We start from the raw sequence: 26886 nt of genomic DNA on the forward strand, positions 1-26886 counted from the left end.
CACTGTAAATCCTCTTTACTTACTGCATGTTGATTCTCCCATTCAACAAATATTTATTAAGCAACAGATACATTAGGCACTGGGTGTAAAGAGTGACACGTAGTGAAGGCTGGCAGATTCCTGCTGCACGGGGAGGGGAGAAGATACACGGAAAAACCCCAAGGAATTTCAGGACCGCTGGTGCGATGTAAATGACAGAAAAGGGAACAAAGGGATGAGGCGCGGGGGCATTTGCAAAGTGTGGTCTGGGAAGGTTCCTTGGAGCACCGTGGTGGAAACAGGCACCCGAGGGACAGGCGGAAGGAACAGCCAGGGTAGGGGCCTGGAGGCAGGAGTAGGTTTGGAGTAGGGACCGTGGGCTCAGCTCCTGGCCAACGAATATTCGTTTCATAGACAAGAGGAAGAATGAGTGCCCGCCCCCCGCCCCGCTCCTGGAATCGCGCTGGGTGCTGTCTCGGGCTTTCTCTTCCCTTGCGCCTCCTCAAGTCTGACACGCAGGTATTGTTACATCCATTACGCAGCGGAGGCCAACCCGCCGAGAGTCAAGTCCCGAGTCCAAGGCCGCACAGGAAGTGAGGGGAGGGGGAGCCAGACTCCACTCGGCTCAGGCTTTCCTGTACTTAAGGCTCCTTCCCCCCCCCCCCCCCCCTCAGGGAGGCGGGCGGACCACCATCGAGCCCTATTCGCGGACGGCAAATGCTGGACACGCAGACACCCCCGGACGCTGGGTCTGTGCGTTGAAAATCGGGCGTGTCCACCTGTGCTGTCACCGGGATCTGCAGGGCCCCGTTTGCTCTCTGGCGAGCTTCTGCACGTTCTCTCCAACTTCCACCACAGGCCGCACGCCTCAGGCCACCTCCCGTCACCCCTGCCACGGAGCACCCCGAGCGCCCTGGGCGCGCGTGCACGCGGCTGTCCCCAGGGCCCTGGCGCTGGGCGGGGGCGCCCGCGCGCGTCTACTACGAGGCGCGCCGGCAGGACTGGGACCAGGGTGACGCGGGCGCAACATTTAAGGGAGTCCCGAAAACCCGAGCGACCAAGATAAATAGCGTTTTAATGAAATAGTAAAAAAAAAAAAAAAAAAAAAAAATCAAAATGAGCCTCCCAAAGACCAAGGGAACGAGATAGCCATAGAAACATTAAAAAAGGGCTCCGTGTCGCTGGGTCCGGCATGTGGGGCGCCCCCAAACTCCCGGACGCGGGTCGCGGGGGGTCTGGGGCGCCCCCTCGGCTGGGACGCGCCGGGGGCCGTCCTGCGCGGGGGCCCGGGGCGGGGAGGCCGGCGGGCGGGGCCGGGCGGGGCGGGGCCTCCCTCTCCCGGGCCTCCCCCTCCCGGGCCTCCCCCCTCCCCTCCCGGGCCTCTCCAGGGCGCCGAGTCCCTTCCCGGTGCCGATCCGCGCCGCCTTTTCCCGCCACCCGCACGGGGCCCAGCTGACGGGCCGCGTTGTTTACGGCCGAGCAGCCCTCGCTCCCGCCGCCCGCCCGCCACTCGCCGGCCCAGGTGCCCGCCCGCCCGTCCGCGCGTCCGTCTGTCTCGGCGTTCGCAGATCGCGGCCCAGAGCGCTCGAGGCGCAGCGAGGGGGCTCCGGACCCGGAGGTCGCGGACGGGGCCCGGGCTGCCGCGGTCCGGGGTCGGGGCCGCCTCCGCCGGATCGGTAGCGGCCGAGGCCCCGCGCCCCTCCTGGGGCCGTTCCGAGGGCCCTCCCGGGCGGGGGCTGCGGCGCGCGGGGCCGCCGGCGTGGAAGAGAAGGACGCGCGTCCCCCCCAGCGCCGCTCGGGCGGCCGCCTCGGAGCATGACCCCCGCGGGCCGGCGCCGCGCGCTCTGAGCCGCCGGGACCCCGCGCTCCAGCAGCCATGGGCGCCGGGGCTGGGCGGGGGGCGGCCACCGCGCCGCTGCTGGTGGCGGTGGCCGCGCTGCTGCTGGGCGCCGCGGGCCACCTGTACCCCGGAGAGGGTGAGTCTGGGGGTCCGGGAGCGGGCGGGGAGCGGCGCGGTGGGGAGGGCGCCCCTTGCCAAAATGGAGCCCACCGCCGTGGACCCAGAGCCCTCCTCGGGGTGCGCGCGTGTGTCGGGTGGGGGGGGGGCGCGGTGCGCGTGGCCGGGAAGGTAGCTTGGGCCCCGCGCGGGGCGGGATGCCGCTGACCTTGGCCTTTGCCCGCCTGGGCTCGCGGTTCCGCGCGCCGTGTGCGGGCCCCGGGCCGGAGGAACCTTGCCCCAGTGCCCGTCCCGCTGCGGGTGCCTTTCCCGAGCGCGCCTCGGACCCGTGTGTGGCTCTCTGCGACCTCGGCTCGCTCCGGAGACGGGACACGCGTCCTCCTGGGTCCCCTGTGAAGTGGGGTCTCCGGGTCCAGGCGGCCGAATGTCGGCGGCGCACACGGTTTGGAGCCAGAGTCGAGGGTCCCTTGGGGTCCCCGCGGATAGATGTCCTAGGCGGGGGAATTGTAGAATCCTACCCCCCTCCTTAGATCTAGGTCCGTGGCTACCCGCACTTCAGATCGATGTTTACACTTTCGGGTGCCGTTTCCAGATGTCCGGAGGCAAACTCGAGCGCCTTGGCAACCGGGCCTTTGTTGTAGCAGAAGCCCTGGCGCCTCTATCACGATTATTGTGGTTAGTGCCACCAAATACCCCGGGCTTATCTCCCTGGACCTTCACATGGGCCCCTGGAGGTTGGTACTGTTGTTTGCCCATTGCATAGAGGAGCAAACTGAGGCTCAGGTAGGAGACCGTTCAACTTGCCCTAAAGTCAGTGCCGGAGGGAGAACTCGAACCTTTCTGTTGGTGGCCTGGCTAGGCTAGGCTCTGGACTGCTGCTGGATGTCCCGGGTCTCCCCATGGCCCCCACCTCCCCCTCCAGGTCTGCCCTTACTGAAGGAGTTTTACCTGCCCTCCCAGGGAGGTCTCTCACCTCAGGTGAGCCTCTCAGGCCCCGCCCCACCCACGGACTTCCCTCCTGGGCCTCCCCGTGCTGGTAGCAGATGGAGTGGAGGCAAAAACCAACTCCAGCTCTTTGGGCTTGAGGGCAGTCCTTTCTGGCTGTGGGGCAAGGAATGAAGAATCCTTTCAGAGAACATGGCTGGAGTTTTCCTGACTGGTGCCGGAGGCCCCACTTTAAAAATATCTGTTGGGTTATGTTTTCAGAATTTTCCATAAAAGGAAATCAGTCATGATGAGGAAGGGGTCGGGGAGGGAAGGAACAGAAGCTCCTGAGTTCCCTGGAAGGGAACGAGGTCCGTGAGAAAACACACAGAGGCTCTGGAGGGGACAACCCAGGTTTGCTGAGCACCTGTCTCAGCTATGTGGTGGCTCCGAGGCCTGGGTGCTCGGGGTACGGTGGGCTCTCAAGAAGGGTGACCATGGCTTTGGGTTCTTGTTCAGAAAATCCAAGACCAATGTTAGACCTGTTCCAGGTTTTGTGTATGTATGTGCGTATGCACCCATGTACATGTGGTTCCCTGCTCTTCTGTTCCTTGTAGCTTTGGTAATTGTGGATTTGTGCCTGGGCTTCCAGGGGCCAGTAGATGGATTTACCACTTCTTTCCACGTTTGCAGTTTCCACAAGGGCGGAGGCTTATGTGTCTTTCTTTCTTCTTTAGTGTTTATTTTTGAGAGAGAGGGAGGGAGAGAGAGAGAGAGAGAGAGTATGTGCGCATGCGTGCACAAGTTGGGCGTGGGGTGGGCAGAGAGAGAAGGGGACAGAGGATCCCAGGTGGGCGCTGTGCTGACAGCCCAATGTGGAGCTCGAACTCAGGAACCGCGAGATCATGACCTAAGCCGAAGTCGGATGCTTACCCCACGGAACCACCCAGGCACCCTGAGGCTTCTGTTTCTTTCGTGAGCCTAGAACAGCGCCTGGCACGTAGAAGGTGTGTGGTTGAAATATTTGTTCTTGGGGCGCCTGGGTGGCGCAGTCGGTTAAGCGTCCGACTTCAGCCAGGTCACGATCTCGCAGTCTGCGAGTTCGAGCCCCGCGTCAGGCTCTGGGCTGATGGCTCAGAGCCGGGAGCCTGTTTCCGATTCTGTGTCTCCCTCTCTCTCTGCCCCTCCCCCGTTCATGCTCTGTCTCTCTCTGTCCCAAAAATAAATAAATGTTGAAAAAAAATTAAAAAAAAAAAAAAAGAAATATTTGTTCTTGATTCAGCTCATATTTATGTTCTCACCAGGACTCCAAGCCATGGGTCTTTTATTCTTCAGCTAATACCTAACTAACATGTACTAATGAGGGTAAACGCTTGGCAGGTGCTGTTCCATGTGCTTGGAATATATAATCTCCGTTAATCCTCACCACGGCCCTATGAGGTAAGGTTTCGTATCCGTTTTTCCGCAGGTGAGGAAATTTGACCAGGACAGTAGAGGTGGGTTTAGTACCCCAGCTGGCCTGGCTTCAGAGCACTGGTTTCTTAACAAAAGGTTGTTCTCTTGGGTTTGAGCCTCCCCACCCCAGCCTGTAGTAATGGTTAACAAAATCCTATTGAATTGATGAGATGTGATGCCCCCTCAGAGGTTTGGAAATGGCAAGAAACCCTACAGGTCATTAATCTCTAATGTCAACCAGTAGGGCATTTTGGCCGGAGTGGGGTGGGGGGGGGGTGCATGTGATTTTTTTAAGAAATGAAGGACTAGGGGGCGCCTGGGTGGCTCAGTCGGTTAAGCATCCGACTTCGGCTCAGGTCATGATCTCGCGGCTCGTGAGTTTGAGCCCCGCGTCGGGCTCTGTGCTGACAGCTCGGAGCCTGGAGCCTGCTTTGGATTCTGTGTCTCCCTCTCTCTCTGCCCCCTCCCCTGCTCACGCTCTGTGTCTCTCAGAAATAAATAAACATTAAAAAAAAAGTCTATTCTCAACCTTTGCCTCTCTCCTGGGGATCTGCCCATTATCTCTGCCTCACTCACTCACTCATAGAGGTCATTGAGGTGAGCTCCTGGGGGTTCCCACTGTACCTGGCTCCATCATGGACTTCCATTGTTGTTGTTTTTTTTTTAATGTTTATTTTTGAGAGAGAGAGAGAATGCACAAGCAGGAGTGGCGTCGGGGGCAGGGGGCAGACAGATGATCTGAAGTGGGCCCTGTGCTGATGGCAGAGAGCCTGATGGGGGGGCTCGAACCCACAAACCGCGAGATCATGACCTGAGCCGAAGTCGGATGCTCAACCGACTGAGCCACCCAGGTGCCCATTGACTTCCCTTCTTAATCTGGCCAGAGTAGAGCCTCTCACCTTCAGTGCTCTTACCGTTTGGGCTGTGATGGGGCTTGGCTGAGGGGGGCTGTCCTGCGTATTGCGAGAGGCTGAGCAGGGTCCCTGGTCTCTCCACCCACAACGTGCCAGTGACACCTCCTCTCTCCCTGTCGTGATGACCGAAAGTGTCTCTGGACATTGCGAGCCTGTCCCCAGTTGAGAACAGCCACATTCAGGGAGATAACCTTTACCTCGTCTAGGACATTTACCTGCTGGGGGTCCCAGCCCTCCTCTCTGTTCCGGGAGCCCCGTCTGCCCGGGAGCCTTTCCCTTTTTGACCTACAAACCCTCCATACTCCCTTGAACCTCATTCCCCACCGCTCACCTCCAGCCTTCCCCTGCCAGGCCTCCCCTGGTGGGCCCCCGCCACCCTCTCTCTCACCTCTTGCCCGCTGCACTGCCCACGGCACCTGGCTTGTGTCTCCATCGCTTTGTTTTGCCAGTGGCTCCGGTGAAGGTAATGCCTCACCTCCCAAGTGCTCTCCTGTCGCCTCACCCCAGCTGACCTCTCTGGGTCCTCCACTGCCTCCTCCCTCCCAGGAGAAGACCGTTTCCCGCCTGGCTTTTCACCTGCACCTGGCTCCCTCCATCCTCTCTGCTCCCTCCGGGGCTCAGATGTTAGTTCTTTCTTCATGGAGGGCCAATCCCCACTGCCAAGCACTCTCAGCCCAGTTTAAAAAAATAAATAAATAAAGTAGGTTCCATATCCAATGTGGGGCTTGAACTCATGATTCCAAGATCAGGAGTCAGATGCGCTATTGGCTGAGCCAGCCAGGCGCCCCCTCAGCCCAGTTTTTAATTTACGAATAGCCATAGTCCTTCTAGAACAGCGGCCAGCAAACTACAGCCTAATCCTGTCTGTCCACACCTGGTTTTATAAATAAAGTTTTATTGGCATCATCGATGGCTGCTTTTGTGCCCTAATGGCAGAGTTGAGTAGTTGCAATCACATGGCCCAGAAAGATAGTCATACTTTGGCCCTATACAGAGAAAGATGGATTAAAGAAAGCTAGGCTCCCCGAATACATGGGTTCCACTTTCTCCAACTGAGAAAGTAACAGTGATGTTCCCTACTTAGCCACGGGTATGGTCTTAGGATTTATTTCTGTGAACAGTCATCTTGGCATTGAATGAGGATCCCTTGCTGTCGGCTTTGTGTCTGGAACTCGAAAGCGATGTCTGCTGTGAGATTTTCTTTCAAGACAACGTTGTGTTAATTTCTACTGAGAATACCTATATTGGCTTATGATTTGCAGTCAGACCCTATTTATGGTTTTTTATTTAAAATAACAAGTGGGGCGCCTGGGTGACTCAGTCGCTTAAGCCTCCGACTTTGGCTCAGGTCGGGATCTCACAGTTGGTGAGTTTGGTGAGTACGGGCCCCATGTCGGGTTCTGTGCTGACAGCACGGAGCCTGGAGCCTGCTTTAGATTCTGTGTGTCCCTCTCTCTGCCCCTCCCCTGCTCATGCTCTCTCTCTCTCTCAAAAATAAACATTAAAAAAAAAAAAAGACAAGTAATGCATGCTCATTGCAAAGAAATTTACAAAAACATAGAGGGGGAAGAAACAAAAGTGCCCTTCAGCACGTTGTCCCTAAAATGATTCCATTTCTATTCTGGGAGGTGACGGTGCTGTTAGTTTGTATCTTAGCGTTGTTGTTTTGTTGTTGTTGTTGTTTTTGTGCACAATTATGTGACTTTTAACCCACGCATAGAGTTTTGTGTGGCCAACCCCTCAACTAGGATACAGAACGGTCCCATCACCCAAATTCCCTCCAGACACCCCTTTATTACTACATTATCTCCATCCCGAATTCTGCCAACACTGATCTGTTCTCCATGTTACCATTTTCTCTTTAGACTTTAAAACATATCTTGTAATTGAATTCATATTCTTAAGATTGAGAGATTTATTTTATTTTATTTTATTTTTTATTTATTGTGAGAGAGCAGGAGAGGGGCAGAGAGAGGGACAGAGAGAGAGGGACAGAGAGAGAATCTGAGGCAAGGTCTCCACTGTCAGTATAGAGCTTAACGCGGGGCTCGAACTCACGAACCATGAGATGATGCTCTGAGCTGAAATCGAGAGTCGGGCGCTCAACCGAATCAGCCACCCTGGCGCCCCTAACATTGGTTGGTAGTCTTAATTTGCGCGCTCATAGCTCCTCGTTGGTCACGGATTCCCTATTTGGGAATTTGCCTGGTCGCTAAAATTAACTCGTAACCCTACAATCAAGACCCAGTGCACTCTTGTGGTTCCTCCTGGACCTGCACGGAGCACCCAACCATTCGAATCGCCGAACCAGCCCATTCGCAGCTGACTAGCTCTGGTATTGTGGATTCATACGATCCTCGAAGATGAAACCAAGTGTCTTTTTTTTTTTTTTTCACGACGTATTTTAGTGCCACACCTTCCCACATTTTTGTGGTTTTCGTTGGTGATTTTGCCGTTGAAAACGGCCTTGCCCATGGCGTTGACGTGCTATTTTCGTGTAAGTGCAGGAGTAAATGCAAGAAGGCTTGATACGCCTCATGGAGAAAATATGTGGCTATATGAGCTCAGCTCAGGCAGACGCTATGGTGCTTCGTGCTATTGGCTGTGATTCGCACAGGCAGCTGATCAACACCGTATATTACGTAAGATGTATTTAAGGAGAAACGGATGTAAAACAAGGTTGTGTTTTGATCAGTTGACAAAAACATACGGGGCCGGAGGCTTGCAGGAGCCTGACCCTACTGTGTTTCCCCTGGGGACAATGGTGTTTGCCAATTCTGTGTTCCAGGGGAGTCCGCAGACATGCTGAGGATGGCCTGTGGGTGGTTTCCTATCGCGACACTTCAGAATTTGTGCATTTGGGTTTCTCAGGGCCCGTGTGGAATCTTGTGGAACGCATATGCCCCTTGGGTCCTGTTTTTTTTTTTTTTTTTTTTTTTTTAATCTGTGCAGAAATCCTTGGTTACATCTTGGAAAGTTCGTGAGATGGCCCCAGCCCCCTGGCCCTTGCTTCAAGGAGGGGGTCTCTCCTGTTCCGTTAAGCCTGGTGCCAGCATGTGCTCTTGGGATTTTGTTTCTAGCACGGCACGATTTGCTCTTCTGCGTTGCCGTGTGCACACTGGATAGGAATTCCAGTCGGAGCTCGAGGCAGACGCAGGAGGATTAAAATTTGATTTCGGATCTGGGTTTTTCTTCCGATCCCGTAAGGGCAGGGTGTCACATCAGGTTTGTGTTCGGGGAACAACGCGGCCTGGTAGCGGGAAGATTCTTGCTTCTCTCCTGTGCCTTTGTGGGAGACTGGAAATCGTAGGTACTTTCCAAAAACTGTCTGCTACCAGCGTGGAAAAAGGTAGTGCTCGGACACAGAGGGGTAAAGAGAGGAGGGCTGCCACTGTTTTCCTGTAGGCTTTCTGTGATTCTTGTTGCCAGTCTGTTTCCCCTTGTTCCTTGCAGACGATGGGAAGGGGGATGGGTTCTGAAAAGTTCCTCTCGAATTATATGTGCTTATATTGTATCAAGGCCACCTGCTGCCTTTTTTCTTTCTTTCTTTTTTTTTTTTACAAAGTGCCTTTTGTCTTGCCAAGACTTCTTGACTTCTTTTGGTTTTCTTTCCTGGGTCTTCTGTGGCACGATCCTTCCCATCTGGGAGGTAGAACTCCCAAGGGGCGCGGAAGCTTCCTAGGACCGTCTGAGTTGGTGCGCGATGCCCTCCCTGGGATTGCGAAGCTACGACTGCAAAGCTAATGCCTGGATGTCCCGGAGCTTTCGGGCGTACAGAAGGTGGTGTCAGGGTGGGCATGAACCTTTGGTCCTCTAGTCGCCTGTCCTTAAATATTGTGCTTTCCGCCTCCACCCCTTTCTCCTCTTGGTTGTCCCATCTCCTGCCGGTTATGTCACCAAACGTCACCCGCGTCTGCCCCTCTTTTCCCAAGCTCCGGACCGGTATCTGGGCACACCCCAAAGTCCTCACGGACTCAACACGCCCCACACTGTGCCTCTTGTCCTCACTACCCCAAACCGGCCCTGTCTCGGTCTCTCCACGTTCACCGGGGACTGTCCCTCACTTCTCCCTCCTCTCCTCCCCCTCCCTGGGTACCAGTTCCCCAGCGTCTCCGTGGCCTCGCCTCTGTCCTTGCACCCACTCCCACGGTAGACCCCCTTTCTTCTAGGCCAGTGTGCCCCGTTCGGTTCTTCCTCTATTTTGCTGCCACTGGGATTTCTCTGCTTCCTACTTGGGTGCTTCTGCAGCTCCAGCTAGATCCCTTCCCCGGGCACATGAGCTGCCGCCTCTCTGGGCTGCTGTCCCTTGGGGCTCCTCATACGCCTCAGCGTTCTTGCATGTGCTTCCTGCGCCCCAAGCACACTTCGTGTCCCCCTTCTGCCCATGGTCACCCATGCTTCTTCCTCCCAGGAGCGGGTCAGAGGCTCCATCCCTCCTTCTCCAGCGGCATCATCCACCCCTCCTCCTTCCCTTTCAGTACAGACTGGAGGTATCCGTCTGGGTGCCCACAGACACTGGTCTGCCCGTTGGAGACGCGTTCTAGCGAAGCATTGACTATACGGGTAAATGAAGTCACGCTCAAAGTGTAGGTTCCAGAAGGGCTTGGTATGTGTCTGTCCAGAGCAGGAAGCAGAGTCCTGGAGCCCCCACCTCTGCAAATTCGTGTGTTGAAGCCCTCACTCCCCAGTGTGACTGTGTTTGAAGATCAAGCTTTTGGGAGGTAATTTAGGTTAAATGAGGTCATAAGAGTAGTGCCCTAACGCGATGGGATTGGTGGCCTTCTAAGGACAGGAGGAGAGAGATCTCTTTGGTTTTTTTTGCACGAATGCAGCAAGGGGAGACCACGTGAGGCAGAGAGAGAGCCTGCCAGCTAGGAAGAGGGCTCTCCCTGCAGACTGGCCATGCTGGCTACCTTGATCTTGGACTCTCAGCCTTCAGAACTGTGAGAAGCAGATTTCTGTTGTTTAAGCTCCCCAGTCCATGGTCTTTTCGAAGGGCAGCCCTAGCTGACTGAGGTGAGAATTGGGATCTGAATTGGCTCTGAAACACAGCAGCCAGGGACACAGGTGGATAAAATGGGTGTGGGTCCGGCTTTCTTTGAAATTGCTGGGGGCGGCCCACCATGCTTACGGGGTTCTCTCCAGCAACAGTCGATGGCCCCAAAGAAGGCATCCGACGGTGTTGGTTCTGGGGTGAAGGGCTCAGTGAGGCATGTGGGGCAGAAGAATGGGGACTCGTTGTGGGGGAAGCCCTGCTGGGGAGGTGGGGCCAGGGGTAGGTTGTATGTCTGTCCGACTTGAGTACCCACCCCCCGCATACCTTGCGGACCTTGTTTAAAATGCAGGTTTCTGGGGCCTGGCTCCCGGACATAATTGATTTCTTTGGTCTAGAGCCGGGCCTAGGAATCTGCATTTCCCTCCTTTAGTGATTCTCAGGCTGGCGGTCTAGATGGCACACTTTGAGAAACCCTATGTGATGGCTAAGGGCACAGGTGCAGGTGTTGGTGGCCTAGAGACCTGTGTGTGACGGGCTCAGTTATGTCCCTCTTTCCCCAAAGTTGTGTGTTGAAGCCAACTCCCAGAAGGTGACTATTTGGAGTCTTTATTTAAAATTTTTTTTAACGTTTATTTTTGAGACAGAGAGAGACAGAGCATGAATGGGGGAGGGGCAGAGAGAGAGGGACACACAGGATCGGAGGCAGGCTCCATGCTCTGAGCCATCAGCCCAGAGCCCGACGTGGGGCTCGAACTCACGGACCGCGAGATCGTGACCTGAGCTGAAGTCGGACGCTCAACCGACTGAGCCACCCAGGCGCCCCTGGAGTCTTTAAAGAAGTAATCAGAACGAGGGCATTGGGGCAGTGGGGTAAGCATTCGACTCTTTATCTCGGCTCAGGTTGTGATCTCATGGTTTGTGAGTTCGAGCCCTGAGCCTGCTTGGGATTCTCTCTCTCTCTCTTTCTCTCTCTCTCTCTCTCTCTCTGTGTCTCTGCCCCTCCCCTACCCTCTCGCTCATGTGCTCTCTCTCTCTCTGTCTCTCAAAATAAATAAACTTAAAAAAAAGGTTCGTTTGAAAATAGTAATGTATTCTTAAAAAAGAAAAAGTGAGAGGGGCACCTGGGTGGCTCAGTCGGTTGAGCAACCGACTTCGGCTCAGGTCGGTTTGTGAGTTCGAGCCCCGCGTTGGGCTCTGTGCTGACAGCTCAGAGCCTGGAGCCTGCTTCTGATTCTGCGTCTCCCTCTCTCTCTGCCCCTCCCCCACTCATGCTCTATCTCTCTCTGTCTCAGAAATAAATAAACATAAAAAAAAAAAAAGAAAAAGAAGAAGTGAGAGCATTACAGCGGGCCCTAATCCAATATGCCTGGTGTCCCTCAAAGAGGAGGAGGTTAGGACACAGACCTGTGTGCCCACAGAGGGGCAGCTGTAAGGACAGAGGGAGAAAGCCGGCATCTATGAGCCACAGAGAGGCCTCAGGAGAAGCTGACGCGGCTGACACCTTGAGTTTGGACTCGAAGATTGTGAGAACTTCCTGTGTGCCGTCGAAGGCCCCTGGCCTGCGGTTCTGTGTGATGACGGGCCGAGCGAACCAATGTCCTGGGTTCAAGTCCCAGCTCTGTCTCCTCTTTGCTGTGTGGCCTTGAGGCAGACACAGTCCTCTCTGAGCCTCCGCCACTTTCCTCTTCTGGAGAATCTGTCTGGGCCACACGTGCGCCGTGTTTTGTCCTCGCTCCAGCCTCGTGCACCCCCACCCCTCAGGGCACTTAGCGCCCCTGTGTCTCCAGCAATTTCCAGCAGTGTCCGACTCACATGCTACCCACCGCGGTCCTTTCTTCCAGATGTGGCCTCTGCCGTTACCCTCCCCAGGCCTGTTTTCCAGAGCTTAATCTTCCCCGGTGGACCCGGGGTCTCAGGAATTTGCAGGTCTTCTCCGGCCTTTTGATGTCCCTGCCTTACGAACGTCACAGGCCAGGCGTCTGCCCTTCTCCCGGGGAGGGAGGACCTGCACGTCCATCTTTCCCAGGGCTTCCTTCCACTTCTCCGTCTCTCGCGGCGCCTTGTGGGCTCTTGGTTTGTTCAGAAGATCCCCTTGGCGTGTCCTCCAAGATGGTGAGAAGTTTCCGGAAGGATTATGGTCTGGATGGCGAGTGTCCCCTTCGGGGCCTTCTCTCCCCCTCTGGGCTTCTGCGTACACGATTTTCTCCTCCGTCTTCCATATGCGATGGTCCGCTGTTGTTACCCGCTTCCTCTGTCCCCGAGTCCCCGAGCACCCACCTCGGGGCCCCTGACCACTGTGGAGGTGCAGCGACCCTCCTGTCCCCAGACGGACCTTCCATCTGGGCTTGAGAACCACCTTCCTCAGGTCTCCTCTCTGGGGGCTGTTTCTTCTCTCACTGGTATTTTTTACCAGGAACTTGCAGGAAAACACTATGATGCCTGGGTCCCCGGTCCACCCTCAAACCTCCCTGAGTGCACGTGTGAACCTATCTGCAGCAGGGATCTCTGGGTCCAGGGACATCTGTGTTTATAAAATTGCCCCTGACCCTGGGTGGTTTCATCACTCACCCAGGCCTCTTGAAGGCCCTTAGATCTTGTCTGAGCCTGCTTCTCTGTGATGTTTATTCTGCTACTGCCTCATGTGCCTTCTGTGCACCTGCTTTCCCGCCCAAGGGGGCCAGGAAAAGCGAAACCCAGAGAGGTTACATCGCTCACTCGAGGTCACGCAGTGCCCAGTCGACAAAGCTGAGATTTGCACCCCGGGGCCATCAGGATTTCTGGTCTGTGCAGCTCATTGCTTTAGCGTTTGTCTCTTTACTCTGATGGCACCTTGTCACAGCTTTGAGCCTTCAACCTTTTCTGTCTTGCTAATCCCCGTGCCCAGCACGATGCCTGGTGCCGAGGTGTCCAGCAGACGTTGGCTGAATGAGTACAGCAGTTATTTCCATGTGGGCGACTTGTTGGTTCTGGAGCCTGGCCTCCTCATTCTGCCTCGCACCTGCTGTAGCCGCCCCCCCACCCCCATTTCTCCTTCTTTGAGGAACTCACTTGCAAGAGCCAGCCTCTTGGGCAGGCGGAGAATCTTCAGGATGCCTGATTCTGCCGTGTGCCCAAATTCTAAATTCTGCAGCTCATAAATCTAGGTATTGGTTCCGTGAGCTCAGGGCGGAGAACTAACACAGGTTCAGAGCTTTGATCACGCTGCTGCCCTTGTTCACAGAGAGGAGGAGGAGGCCCAGGATGACACGGCGGGAGGTGCTGGAGTAGGAAGCCGATCTGTTGTGTTTCCAGCATGGCCCGGAACCGGTGTGGGTGGTGGCCGGACGCCTAAACCCAAGGCTTGTTGGCACGGGACTCCTGAATTTCGGGGGGTTAAGACTGGTAAGGAGGCAGAGAAGAATGTGTGGCCCCAGAATAGGCCACCAGGGAGCATTTGAAGAATGTGGAGACTAAAGATCAAGTACATTCATGATCGAACGCAGAATGCGTTCGATCTCAGCATTGCGAAGCATTGCCAGAACCTTCTAGACACCTCCTTCCCTGCCCCTCCACACTTTCTCCTTGCCTGCTTTGATGGGTGAGAGGAAACCAGGGAGAAGGGACTGTCTCCCTCCCTCCCCCCTCCTTCCCTCCCTCCTTTCTTTCCTTTTGTTTTTTTCTTTTTCTTTTTTCCTTTCTTTCTTTCTTTCTTTCTTTCTTTCTTTCTTTCTTTCTTTCTTTCAAGAGCGACAGAGAGCGAGCAGGGGGGGGCAGAGAGAGAGGGAGACAGAATCCCAAGCAGGCTCCCCAGTGTCAGTGCAGGGCCCCAGTGGGGCTCTGTCTCATGAACCATGAGATCGTGACCCAAGCCAAAATCAAGAGTCAGATGCTTAACCAACTGAGCCACCCAGGCACCCCAGAAGGGACACTTGCTAAGAGACTGCTCTCATGTTAAGTCTTCTCTCCTGGAAAATCCTCAGATCCCTCTGGCCGGGCAGGAAATTCTAGACCAGTACTGTTCAAAAGAACGTGTTGCTCTGAGGGGAATGTTCCATGATTGTTTAATGTGGTGGCCATTGTCCACATGGGGCTCTTGAAGTTGTGGCTGGTGTGGCTGAATCTTTATTTTTATCTTATTTCAGTCCATTTTAGTTTTAAAAAAAAAGGTCAGTACTCGATTCTGTTGTTGGAAAACTCTTTAGTGTGTTTGAACAGGTGGGGGAAATGAACCTACGTGTTGGATGAAACACTTTATGAAATCTATGTGTACAGGTCGAGTATTTCTGAAAATTTAGCATCTGAATGGCATTTTGGAAGCTTTCTTCCAAAAGAATCTTGTAGAGTATCTCATTAATAATTTTTTTAGTATTATGGGCCTCCCAGTTGGGTCGGTTGGAAGAACATGGGACTCTTGACCTTGGGGTCATGAGTTTGAGCCCCACATTGGGTGTAAAGACTACTTAAATAAAACTTAAAAAAATAAAATTTTTTTGAATTCATTGTAAATATATATAGATGTAGTCTATCTACATCTATATATACTTACATCCAAGTTAGCATATGGTGCAACAATGATTTCAGGAGCAGATTCCTTAATGCCCCTGACCCATTTAGCCCCTCCCCCAGGCCCTCCCATAACCCTCAGTTTGTTCTCCATATTTATGACTCTCTTCTGTTTTGGACCCCTCCCTGTTTTTATATTGTTTTTGCTTCCCTTCCCTTATGTTCATCTGTTCCGTGTCTTAAAGTCCTCATATGTGTGATGTCATATGATATTTGTCTTTCTCTAATTTCGCTTAGTGTAATACCCTCTAATTCCATCCACATAGTTCCAAATGGCAAGATTTCATTCTTTTTGATTGCCGAGTAATACTCCATTGTATATGTGTGTGTGTGTATACACATACATACATATATATATGTATACATACATACATATGTATGTATGTATATGTATGTATATATACATATACCCCACATCTTCCTTATCCATTCATCCATCAATGGCCATTTGGGCTCTTTCCATACTTTGACTGTTGTTGATGGTGCTGCTATAAACATGGGGGTGCATGTGCCCCTTTGAAACAGCACACCTGTATCCCTTGGATAAATACCTAGTAGTGTAATTGCTGAGCCATAGGGTAGTTCTAGTTTTAACTTTTTGAGGAACCTCCATACTGTTTTCCAGAGTGGCTGCACCAGTTTGCATTCCCCACCTCCCCAGAATAATTTTTCTTAGTATAGCTTACACATTGAAGTGAAATTTTTAGATACATTGCATTAATTAAAATATATGTACCTTCGTCTTCCTTTTCTTTCTTTTTTTTTTTTTACCTTATTAGAGAAAATTTAAAATGCCTGAGGGCATCCTCTCCCGTTACACGTTAACTCAGGTAGTTGATAGTGACTTATTAGTCTGAGAGAGGAATCTGGATCTGTCCTATTCCCGGTGGCACTTTCATACCTGGAATGGTGTTGGGCACAGACCAGGTCTTCTGTAGATATGTGCTGAGGGAGAGGACAAAGGGAATTATCTTGAACAACTTTCTCTAGGCTGTCACTGCATGAAAACTATTTCACTGTTTCCTTATTTAAGTCACATGCACCTGCTTCCTTAGGCATGTTTTTGAAAGAACGAAGATGGTTCTTCCTCCCCCCCACCCCCCGCACCGCTATCTGCAGGAGATATGTTCCAGGACCCCCAGTGGATGCATGAAACCGTAATAGCACTGAGTCCTATATATGCTATGTTTATTTTCTGTACGCAAATAGCTACGTTATGTCACTTACAGGCGTGTTGTGCACGCAGCTTGGATGAAGGGATGATTCACCTACTGGGCGAGGCAGGATGGTGGGAGATTTCATCACGCTACTCAGAACGGTGGGCAATCCAAAACTTATGATTGTTTATTTCAGGAATTTTCCATTTAATATTTTCTGACCGCAGTTGACCGCGGGTAACTGAAACCGTGGATAACGGGATAATTGTATTAGCTGTTGCTGGACCCCCCCACCACTTCCTCTGCCCCCCATTGTTCTTCTCTACCAGTGTATGGAGTGGGGATTCGTCAGGTACCACTTACTGAAAACTTGAAGCATTTTTCGGTTTCCATCCAGAGGTATTAAGAGCCAGCAGAAGGTCCTGCGTTTATTTCTGGCACCATTTCTAACATCCTCGGGATATTTTCTGTCCCAACAGTAAATTGCTCTATTGTTGAGGCTAATAGGCACACACACACAGCCTTAATGAATTGAGTTAGATTCATTGGAGGTTTTTAAAAAGCAATTCTTTATTGTTCCCTACTGTTACAGTTGTCTAATTTTTTATTTTTTTAAATATTTATTTTGAGAGAGAGAGAGCTCTCGAGACAACACATGGACGGGGGAGGGGCAGAAAGAGAGAGGGAAAAGGGAAAGAGAGAATCCCAAGCAGGCTCTGTGCTGTCACTGCAGAGCCCGAAGCAGGGCTCGATCTCACACACCATGAGATAATGAATGACCTGAGCCGAAATCAAGAGCCTGATGCTCAACTGACTGAGCCATCCAGGCGCCCCCCTATGGTCATCAAATTTTTAAAGATTTTTTTTTTTAATGTTTATTTATTTTGAGAGAGAGAGAGAGAGAGCATAGGCAGGGGAGGGGGCAGAGAGAGAGGGAGACACAGAATCCGAAGCAGGCTCCATGCTCTGAGCTATAAGCACAGAGCCTGATGTGGGGCTTGAACCCAAGAACCTCAAGATCATGACCTGAGCCGAAGTCGGATGCTTAACCGACTGAGCCACACAGGTGCCCGTGGTCATTAAATTTTTTATAACAACTTTATTGAGCTATAATCCAATGCCATACAATTCACCTCTTTAAAGTTTACAATTCAGTAAATTACATCCGCAGGGTTGTGCAGCCATCACTACAATCAATTTTATTTTATTTATTTTTAATTTTAAGAAATGTTTTCATTTTTGAAAGAGAGAGAGAGACAGAGTGCGAGCAGGGGAGGGGCAGCGAGAGGGAGACACAGAATCCAAAGCAGGTTCCAGGCTCCAGGCCGTCGGCACAGAGCCTGATGTGGGGCTTGAACCCACGGACCCTGAGATCATGACGTGAGCTGAAGTCGGACGCTTAACCGACTGAGCCACCCAGGCGCTCGGCTACAGTCAATTTTAGAACATTTTTCATCACCCCAAAGAGAAACTGCAGCCTGAGCAGCTGTCGCTTCTCATTGCCTCTTCCCCAGCCCCTTGGAACCACGAAACTGCTTTCTGTCTCTATCCATAAGTTTGCCCATTCTGGATATTTCATGTAAATGGAGTCGTACTATGTGTCGTCTGTGGTGCCTGACTTCTCTCACCCTGCCTTGCGTTTTCAGGCTGCATGGGTGATCATTAGCATTTTTTTTCTTTTTTTAGTAATGAAGTATTTTTAATTAAGGGTTGTACTTTTTTTCAGTTATCATGCTCGTGCGCACTTAATACACTATAGTGTAGTGTGGATATAACTTTGACAGGCACCGGGAAACCAAGAAATTCGTTTGATGAAAAAATTTTTAAGTTTATTTATTTTGAGGGAGAGCACAAGCAGGGGAGGGGCAGAGAGAGGGAGACAGAGAATCCCAAGCAGGTTCCGTGTTATCAGCATAGAACCCAATGCGGGGCTCCATGCCATGAACCGTGAGATCATGATCTGAGCCCAAATCAAGAGTCGGATGCTTAACCAACTGAGCCACCCCGGTGCCCTCATTCGATGCATTTTATCGAGGTACTTGCTTTATTGCGGTGGTCTGGAACCGAGCCCGCAGCATCTCCCAGGTGTGCCTGTGGTCGTGTTTTCATTTCTCTTGGTTATCTACCTGGGGGTGGAACTGCTGGGCCATGCGGTAACTCATGGCTTAATGGTTGGAAGAATTGCCAGACCATTTTCCACGGTAGTTGCGCCATTGTGTGTTCCCACCCGTGATGTACGAGGGTTCCAGGTTCTCTGCATCCTTGTCAACACTTGTAATTGTCCATCCCTTTGATTTTAGCCATCCTAGTGGGAGTGAAGTGGATGTTGCCAGATAAAAGACAGGGCACCTGGCTAAATATGAATACTCAGTGCTTATCTGACATTTAGATTTAACTGGGCATCCTGCATTTTTATTTGCCAGATCTGGCGCGCCTGCCTGCCTGCCTGCCTGCCTGCCACTGCTCAGGTGGGGATGGGGCTTGTGGGAGGCACAGAGGCTTCGGATGTGACCACAGCTGGGAGTCTTGGGCGGGGCCTGGATGCCTCGAGCGAGTGTGCAGGGCTGGAACCCGGACCCTCGTTCTCCCCAGGCAGCCTCCCAACTTCCCAGTGAGTGGGTCAGCGTGTTTCTGTGTTTTCCCTTGCCTTAGCCTAATCCGCACAGAACGTGGCTGAGGAACATTGTAGCTTTATTTCCTCAATTGTTTGCTTTGCTGGGGTTCCCCCCCCCCCCCCCCCCGCCAATGTGCGCTTCTTTTGTGATTTGTTTTCAGGGTGGATTTTTAAGAGAATGTTCTAGTATTCTTTAGAATCATCTGTTTTGCCTCAGAGATATTGGGGGGAAGGTTTAGTGTCCTGGAATACAGTAAGTAGAGATTGTGTACTAAGCATATTCCTGGTGCTGAGGGAAGTGGAGTGTGTGTGTGTGTGTGTGTGTGTGCATGTGTGCATGTGCGTGTGTGTGTTTTGGCAAGGAGAAGCTGTCTAAAGAGTTCGATTATGATGACTGTTACCTTGGGTATAAGGGGGACAAGGAGAAGGGGAAAGAAACTTCAAAGAGGTATACGGAGGAAAGGAAATCAGAGAAGGGTGCCTGGAGGAGGTGGCGTTTGAGCTGGATCTTGAAGGATGATGGGCTAGATTTCGAAACAGGGAGCTAAGGTCGAAAGGGCTTTGGTAGCCGACAGGGCCAGGGCTCCCCTGTCCAGGACAGTAGCCGCTAGCCACACGTGTCTATTTCCATTTAAATGAACTAGAGTAAAATTAAATATTCAGTTTCTCAGTCTCGTTAGCCACAGGTGAAGCCACAAATGGCGGCTGCCTTCCACGGTGGACAGCACAGATTTAGAACATGTGTATCAGTGCAGAAAGTTCTGTTGGACAGCCGTGGACTAGGGCAAGGGTCACCAAACTGCAGCCCCGGGACAGAACTCCAGGCTACCACCTGTTCTTGTAAATAAAGTTTTATTGGAACACAGCCACGTCCACTCATTCACATTTGAGCTGCGGTGGCACGGTAGCACAGCTTCTGCACGGACCCTCTGACCACAAAGCCGAACATACTGACTGACTGAGCATTGATAGAATATGGTTGCCCGCGCCTGGTCTAGGGACACGAAGGCACAGAGCCTAGAGGTGATGGTGATACGTTTGTGGGAGAAATCAGCAACCACAAAATAGCTGGCATTAACTGAGCACCTACTGTGTGCTGGGCACTGCTTGAGGGCTTGGATTACTTCACTCGCTGCTTCTCCTAGGTCATGTTACAGGGGGTGGGGGGCAGTGATGGGGAGGAGCCCTGCGCGCTGGGAGGGAGGAGTGCAGGGTCACGGGGAGCCAGGAAGGGTGCTGGGGCCTGGGAAGGACCGCCTGAAGGAAACGGGCACGCAGGGTGTTTGTGCAGGGGAGATCACATCCAGCCCTTGCCACACCCAGGTAGAGGTAACGAGGCTGTTTTGTGGATGTCTGCCTGGGAAGGAGAGTCCTCGAGGTAGGAGAATTGTCAAAACAAATTCAGCCCTCCTTGCCCTGTTTTGGCGTGGGCACCTTTATCCTCGCAAATCTATCTCCTGAAGATTGCCAGTGTTGACTCACCCGGGCCGGCTCCCCTTTCGCTTCCGCACCTGCCGTATTACTCAATCCCGTGTAATCCCAGCGTCTCCGTCGCATCTCGTTCGACGTGATGGTTTTTAAAGGCTTCTAACAAGGACTGCGAAAGGAATTTTTTCTTTGCCTTTCGGAGGCGATCACTTGGGCACAGACGCTATGGAGAAAACCACGGATCAGGGGCTCGCTATGGAGTCGGTGGGGGAGCCCAGCACAGAATGAAAACATGGGGCCCCTTTCTCGAAAACGACCGAGGGTTTAAAAATGGATAGAAGAGCATTAAGCCAAGGGCAGGGCCCTTCCGGGCGAGTCCCACGACTCAAGATGCACACCTGTGAAGCTGGCCCTGCTGCTGATTTAAAACAAAAAATTTTTTTTTAATGTTTATTTCTTTTTGAGAGAGAGAGAGAGAGACAGAGTGTGAGCTGGGGAAGGGGCAGAGAGAGAGAGGGAGGCACAGAGTCCGAAGCAGGCTCTGGGCTCCGAGCCGGCAGCACAGAGCCCGACGCGGGCTCTGAGCCAGCCCGGCGCCCCGTCTGCCACTGACTCTTACCGCCCGCCCGTGACATGCGTGCTCACCTGTCTTGCCTTGTGCTTGTTTTCGCCTCTAGTCTGCCCTGGCATGGATATCCGGAACAACCTGACGAGGCTGCACGAACTGGCCAACTGCTCGGTCATTGAAGGTCATTTGCAGATACTGCTCATGTTCAAAACGAGGCCCGAGGACTTCCGAGACCTCAGTTTCCCCAAACTCGTCATGATCACTGATTACCTGCTGCTCTTCCGGGTGTACGGGCTGGAGAGCCTGAAGGACCTCTTCCCCAACCTCACGGTCATCCGGGGCTCGCGCCTCTTCTTCAACTACGCGCTGGTCATCTTCGAGATGGTGCACCTGAAGGAGCTTGGCCTCTACAGCTTGATGAACATTACCCGGGGCTCCGTCCGCATCGAGAAGAATAATGAGCTGTGCTACCTGGCCACCATCGACTGGTCGCGCATCCTGGATTCGGTGGAGGATAATTACATTGTGTTGAACAAAGACGACAACGAGGAGTGTGGGGACATTTGTCCAGGCACTGCAAAGGGCAAGACCAACTGCCCTGCCACTGTCATCAACGGGCAGTTTGTGGAGCGTTGTTGGACACACGGCCATTGCCAGAAAGGTATGCTGGGGTACGTGGGGCTCTCAGCTGTTTCTTCGCCGTGTCTGTTAGCAGCTGGAGGCGTTTGCCGGACGAGGGGGTGGCCCCTTTTTTCTGCAGAGGCTCTGATATTAAATACTTCCGGCTTTGCAGGCTGCGTGGCCTCCCGTTACAGCTACTCAGCACCGCCATCGTAGCGGGAAGGCAGCCACGGGCAACCCAGAAAGAAATGGGCACGGCTATGTTTCGATAAAACTTTATTTACAAGCCAAGCTGTGGGCCAGCGTTTGCCAATTGCTGTGCTAGACCGTCGAATGTTCCTCTTGCTTGAGGGGGGGTAGAGGTGGGCAAGTATGGACTTTGCTGTAGAAAAAGGAGGTTTATTTCTTGAGTGATGAAAGAAGTAAGATTGCTCAGCGTAGACATTTGGCAAAAGAAATGGGTAAAGGAAGGAAGCGAAACAACAATCCTCATCCCACATTTTGTGGAGTACTTCCTTCTCGTGGCTCTGTTGTGTGTTTATTTTATTTACCTACCTTTCCCTGTCTCTGGGCATTTAGATCATTTCCGGTTATTCTAAAGAGAAGGATGAGCATTTTCGGGTCAAAGCTTTATTGAGCATTTTGTTTCTCTAGGCTTTGCTTTTCCAGAAGTGAAATTTCTGGGCCAAAGGTTCTTGATACTGATTGCCAAATGGCTTTCCGGAAATGTTGTACTGATGGGCGCTCCTCCTAGCATTGGCTGAGAGGGAGCACCTTGGCCAGCTTTGCATGTTGTTTGAAAAATCTTTCATAATTTACCGGAGGGAGGAGCCGATGTGTTGTCATTGTTTCTATTTGCATTTCTTTGATTGCTATCGGGGTTGAACCTTCTCAAACATGTTTATTTATCATTTGGGTTTTCTCTTCCTGTTCATATCCTTTGTCCGTTTATCTTTTCGTACTTTAGTGGTTTTTGAAACACTAGTCTCCTTGCGGTTTTTCAACATGAAGGCTGTTAACCCTTTGCCAACTGTGTCTTCAGACGCTTTTGTTCGGTGGTCAAGATGCTCTGGATGTCGGCTGCCAGAGAAGCTTAAAATGTTTGGGGAGTCCGGGGGCGCCCGGGTGGCTCAGTCGGTTGAGCGTCCGGCTTTGGCTCAGGTCACGATCTCACGGTTTGTGAGTTCGAGCCCCGCGTCGGGCTCTGTGCTGATGGCTCAGAGCCTGGAGCCTGCTTCGGATTCTGTGTCTCCCTCTCTCTCTCTCTCTGCCCCTTCCCTGCTCACAGCTTTGTCTCTGTCTCTGAAAACTGAATAAACCTTAAAAATATATATATTTAAAATGTTTGTGGAGTCCAGAGTTGGATGTTTGCATGCCTGTCCTGTTACCGTATGTTTAGAAAGTCCTTTTCCACCCGTAAAATGAATGTGGTTTTTTCCCCCCAAATTCCCTATTTTAATTTTAATTATCAATAAAAAAAGCTCATCCTGGACATTTGGAATCTGTTTGTGCGCGTGATTCAAAGGGATGTTCCTCTCCCCGCAAATAACTTGTTGGGGTCTCAATGCCTTTTGTTGATGAAATTTACTCCTTTGTCATTGATTTGGGGTCTGTTTCTGGCTATCGGTAAACCATTTCCTTGCGTTGGGGCCGCTACCGTTCTAATCATTGTGGTTTTATAATGTTTTGATAACCAGGAAGGCAAGTTCCAAACACACACCCGTTACTTTTTTTATTGTTTTGACTCTTTCGTACTTTGTGAAATTCCCTGGGAAGAATTCGCGAACGTGAGATCGAGGTGGGAGAAAGGCAGTGGATGGTTTACGGGTGGGTCGTATCATAAAAGATAGGGCACGGGGGGAAGGGAGGGTCTTCTTGCCTGAGCCCAAAGGCTACTTGGGTGAGTCCTGAGTAGAATCCATGGGAGCCGTGGGGAGCATAACAGAAGGTGAGAGCAGAGGCCACACCTCTTCTGAGAGGTTGGGCAGTGAAGGCAGAGAGAGCCTTGTTTGAGGATGGGCGTGGGTAGGATGATTATTATATTGTGGAGCAATCTTGGGGACGTTGGCCGGTCAGGGACAGAGAGAACGGAGCTGAATGACAAAGTTGGGGCGAAATCTCAGCACAAGTAGAATGACTACCTGTGGGTTTGGGATTTTGTAGAACATGGAAGCTGCTGAGGTGGGGGTGGGGAGCAGGTGGGGGGGGAATAAGCTGTGGGAACGACAGTCTAGACGGATTGGGGGGCAGCTGGTATTCACGATGGTGAGGGGAGAAGAGGCTGTTTCGGATCTATGTCCCGAGAGCATCTGGCTACAAGGGGAGCACTGTTACCCTCATTTTAGAGACCAGAGGGGTTGCTTAACTTACCTAAGGCCACACAGCTCATAAGACAGCTGGGGTTTGTGCCAAGTCTGAGACACAAAAAAGGCATGTGGTATTTTTTTTTTTTGTGGGGGCGGGGGGACCGTCCCCTCTGTTTAGAGCCACTTGTAGGTGGGGCACCGGAGAAATGGAACGTGCTTTCGTTATTCCAATGCCGAGGTCTCCAAATTTAGGTGCCTTTTTGAAATGCTCCGGGCTCTCGGGTCTTGAGGTATTATTTAAGACCTTCCTCTGTGGATTTATTTCTGTACACATTTTACTCAAAATATCCAGGGTGGTATTGTCTGCAGAAACGTCCCTGATGCGAACAGTTGTTTTCTTCCCTCATCTTTTGTTTTTGAGAACAGGCTTGTTTTTCTAACGCTGGGGGTTCTGTCGTGGGGGAGGGGGTGGCTGTGCACCTGCTGCTGTGACTGACAATACCTGATTCCCGGCATCTGGCATTGATGTCCGCTGCTCCTGGTGTGTAATCGGTGCTGAGGTCCCCTAGGCAAGGCATTGTCCTGTCCTGGTAACAGGTGTTGAAATGATTGTTTTTGTTTGTTTGTTTGTTTATTTATTTTAATGTTTATTTATTTTTGAGAGAGAGACAGTGCGTGAGCAGGGAAGGGGCAGAGAGGGAGAGAGAGACAGAGACACAGAATCCGAAGCAGGCTCCAGGCTCTGAGCTGTCAGCATAGAGCCCGACACGGGGCTCGAGCCCACGAACCGTGAGATTGTGACCTGAGACGAAGTCGGATGCTTAACTGACTGAGCCACCCAGGTGCCCCTGTTTACTTAGTGTTTAAATGTTTATTTATTTTGAGCGAGAAAGAGAGAGAGCCTGAGGGGGGAAAGGGGCAGAGAGAGAGAGAGAGAGAGAGAGAGGGAGAGAGGGAGAGAGGGAGAGAGGATCCCAAGCAGGCTCTGTGCGGTCAGCATGGAGCTCAAGGCAGGGCTTGATCCCAAGAACCGTGAGATCGTGACCTGAGCCAAAATCGAGAGCTTTAACTGACGGAACCACCCAGGTGCCCCGAAATGATTGCTCTTTGAACAGGTGCCCCCGTCTGCTGAGTATAACTCCGCTCTGGCCTTTTTCTCCCTTCCTCAGTTTCTTTTATTGTGGTAAGATACACATAAGATAAAATTCACCATCTTAAATTTCTTTTTAAAGATTTGATATTTTTATTTGTTTGTTATCATTTTGAAGAATAAGTTCTGTTTCGGACGTGGGGCTCAAACTCACAACCCTGAGACCAAGAGTTGCACGCCGCACCACGTCAGCCAGCCAGGTGCCTGCCATCGTAAATATTTTTAAGTACCCAGTTCAGTGGCATCAGTCACCCTCGCACTGTTGTGCAACAACACCCCCACCATTCGTCTCTAGAACTTTCCCATCTTCCCCGACTGAAACTCTGTCCCCGTGGAACACTGACTGCCCCCCCCAACCCCCACCATCCCTGGCGGCCACCGTCTACTCTCTGTCTCTATGCTTGGGACTCCTCTAGAGACCTCATAGAGGTGGAATCAGACAGTGTTTGGACTTTTGTCATTGGTTTATTCCACGGAGCGTAACGTCTTCAAGGTTCGCCATGTGGTGGTGGGGTCAGAACTTCCTTTTTAAGGCTGGTGGGTGATATTCCATTGTGTGGACGGACCACATTTACGTATCCGTTCATCTATGGATGGACACTTGGGGGGCTTCCACAGCAGCTAATAAGGCTGCTGTGAACGACGGTGAGCCTCTCTGGCTTTTTGGGTGCTTATGTTACCTTGTTGCCGTGGCTCTGGAAGGCTTATGTGAAGTCGTGTGAGACTTGAACACAGAACAGACTGAAATGAACCTTTAGGGGGGTGCTCCCCTCTCTTCGGTGATGGACACAGGCCTGTGAATACTACCCAACAACTCTTTCGGCTCTCTAGAACCCTCTCAAATACTTCCCGGGGCCTCCAGAACCATTGTCTTTTTCTTATGTGATTATCAGGATCTGGAAGCTTCTGGGGTCTGGTCAGCATTTGGGATGAAACGGTGGGTTGTTCTCTGGACCCAGTTTGTATGCATTCTCTACAGTGTCCCTTCTTACACCCATTCCCCAAAGAACGATGCTTTAAGCAGAGAAAGCAAAGGAAGGTTAAAGGAAGGTTAAGGTAATTAAAAGGGGGAAAAAAAATCACTGTGGTGTGTGTGGCTTGAGATGCCGCCTCTCCATCACCCTGCTCATGGATTTGGGGTCAAAGGAGAGGCCAAATGCAAGAGGCCTCAGATGGACAGAGAAGATGGAGTGTATGCAAGCTGGGTCATGGATCGCATTCATTGAGAGCCTACCCTGGCCAGGCATTGGGGTCCCAGGGGCCACGGGAGGGATCAGCCCCACCTGCTTGGAGAGGACCTTCTGGTGGCAAATGCTGACCTTGAGTATGTGATGAGGCAGCTCGGCCGGGAGAGTCACAGGAGAAGGATCTCTGTGGGTAGAGGCACCAGTCGGAGCCCCAAACTTGCCGTCAGGTTCGGAGTGTATCTCCCCTCCCCCAAATCGGTGTGTATCAGGACCCCAAAGGTCGGCCTCGCTGACCCTTTTCCAGGTGCTTACAAGAATTACTTGGGGTCCTGTTCACTGGTCTTGAGCCGGATCAAGCCTCTGTCTTCCGATCTGAAAGATGGGGACAGTTGCGGGACCTGCTTGTCAGAACTGTGGTTTAGGGGTAGGTGAGACGATGCGGGGGTTGGGGAAGGTGCATTTAGCCCAGCGCCTGGCACTCTGTGTGTTCTGGAAGCTTCCTGTGAGTGCCATGGGTCTACTCCCCTTCTGGGCAGACCAGCCGCTGGGTGCATACCTGCCGAATTTGGCTCTAATTCTGATTTGGGGCTTGGGGAGGGCGGAGGGGAGCCCACTGCATGACCTGTGGATGAGGGGTGGGTGTTGGACCCATGGCCCCAGAGGGAAGACCGCTTTGCTCACCCATTGCCTCCAGTGCTCTGGAGACCCCCAGCTCTGGGCTTTGGGGGGCATCAGAAGCCACAGAGCTTGCTTGACCAGCTGCTGGAGCCAAACCCAGTGACATTTTTTTTCCCCCCTGGGAGGCCACCCCAGCTGCTCCCTGCCAGTCAGAGGGGTGGGCGAGGCCGGGGCGTGCAGGGTGCCAGGAAACTGGCCACGGTGCCACATACGGGATCCGCCAGAGAGTAGGAGCAGGAGGGCGGAAAGGAGGCAGGGTTCTCCTCCCGGGGTTTGGACATACATCCTTGTTCCAGAGTCTCTGAGCATGGCGGGGGGGGGGGGTGTCTGTTTAGATCAAATATTAAATACTTACTTCTGCCTTTGACATTTCAATAATCAGAATCTTCTTGGTGGCAAATGCTTCTTTT

General features: G+C 52.2%; 1 protein-coding gene across 2 annotated transcripts in view; it reads left to right on the forward strand.

Moving 5' to 3' along the window:
• Positions 1-1423: 1423 nt before the first annotated feature.
• INSR (insulin receptor) overlaps positions 1424-26886 on the forward strand; it is a 142295-nt gene continuing 116832 nt past the window's right edge. For both annotated transcript variants that reach the window (XM_047828799.1, XM_047828806.1), the window contains exons 1-2: positions 1424-1955; positions 20644-21195. In XM_047828799.1, coding sequence (XP_047684755.1) covers positions 1856-1955; positions 20644-21195 — 652 coding nt within the window. In that variant the 5' untranslated portion in view covers positions 1424-1855. The remainder of the gene's footprint in view (positions 1956-20643; positions 21196-26886) is intronic.

This window comes from Prionailurus viverrinus, chromosome A2 (genome assembly GCF_022837055.1).
Source record: "Prionailurus viverrinus isolate Anna chromosome A2, UM_Priviv_1.0, whole genome shotgun sequence".
Classification (NCBI taxonomy): Eukaryota; Metazoa; Chordata; class Mammalia; order Carnivora; family Felidae; genus Prionailurus; species Prionailurus viverrinus.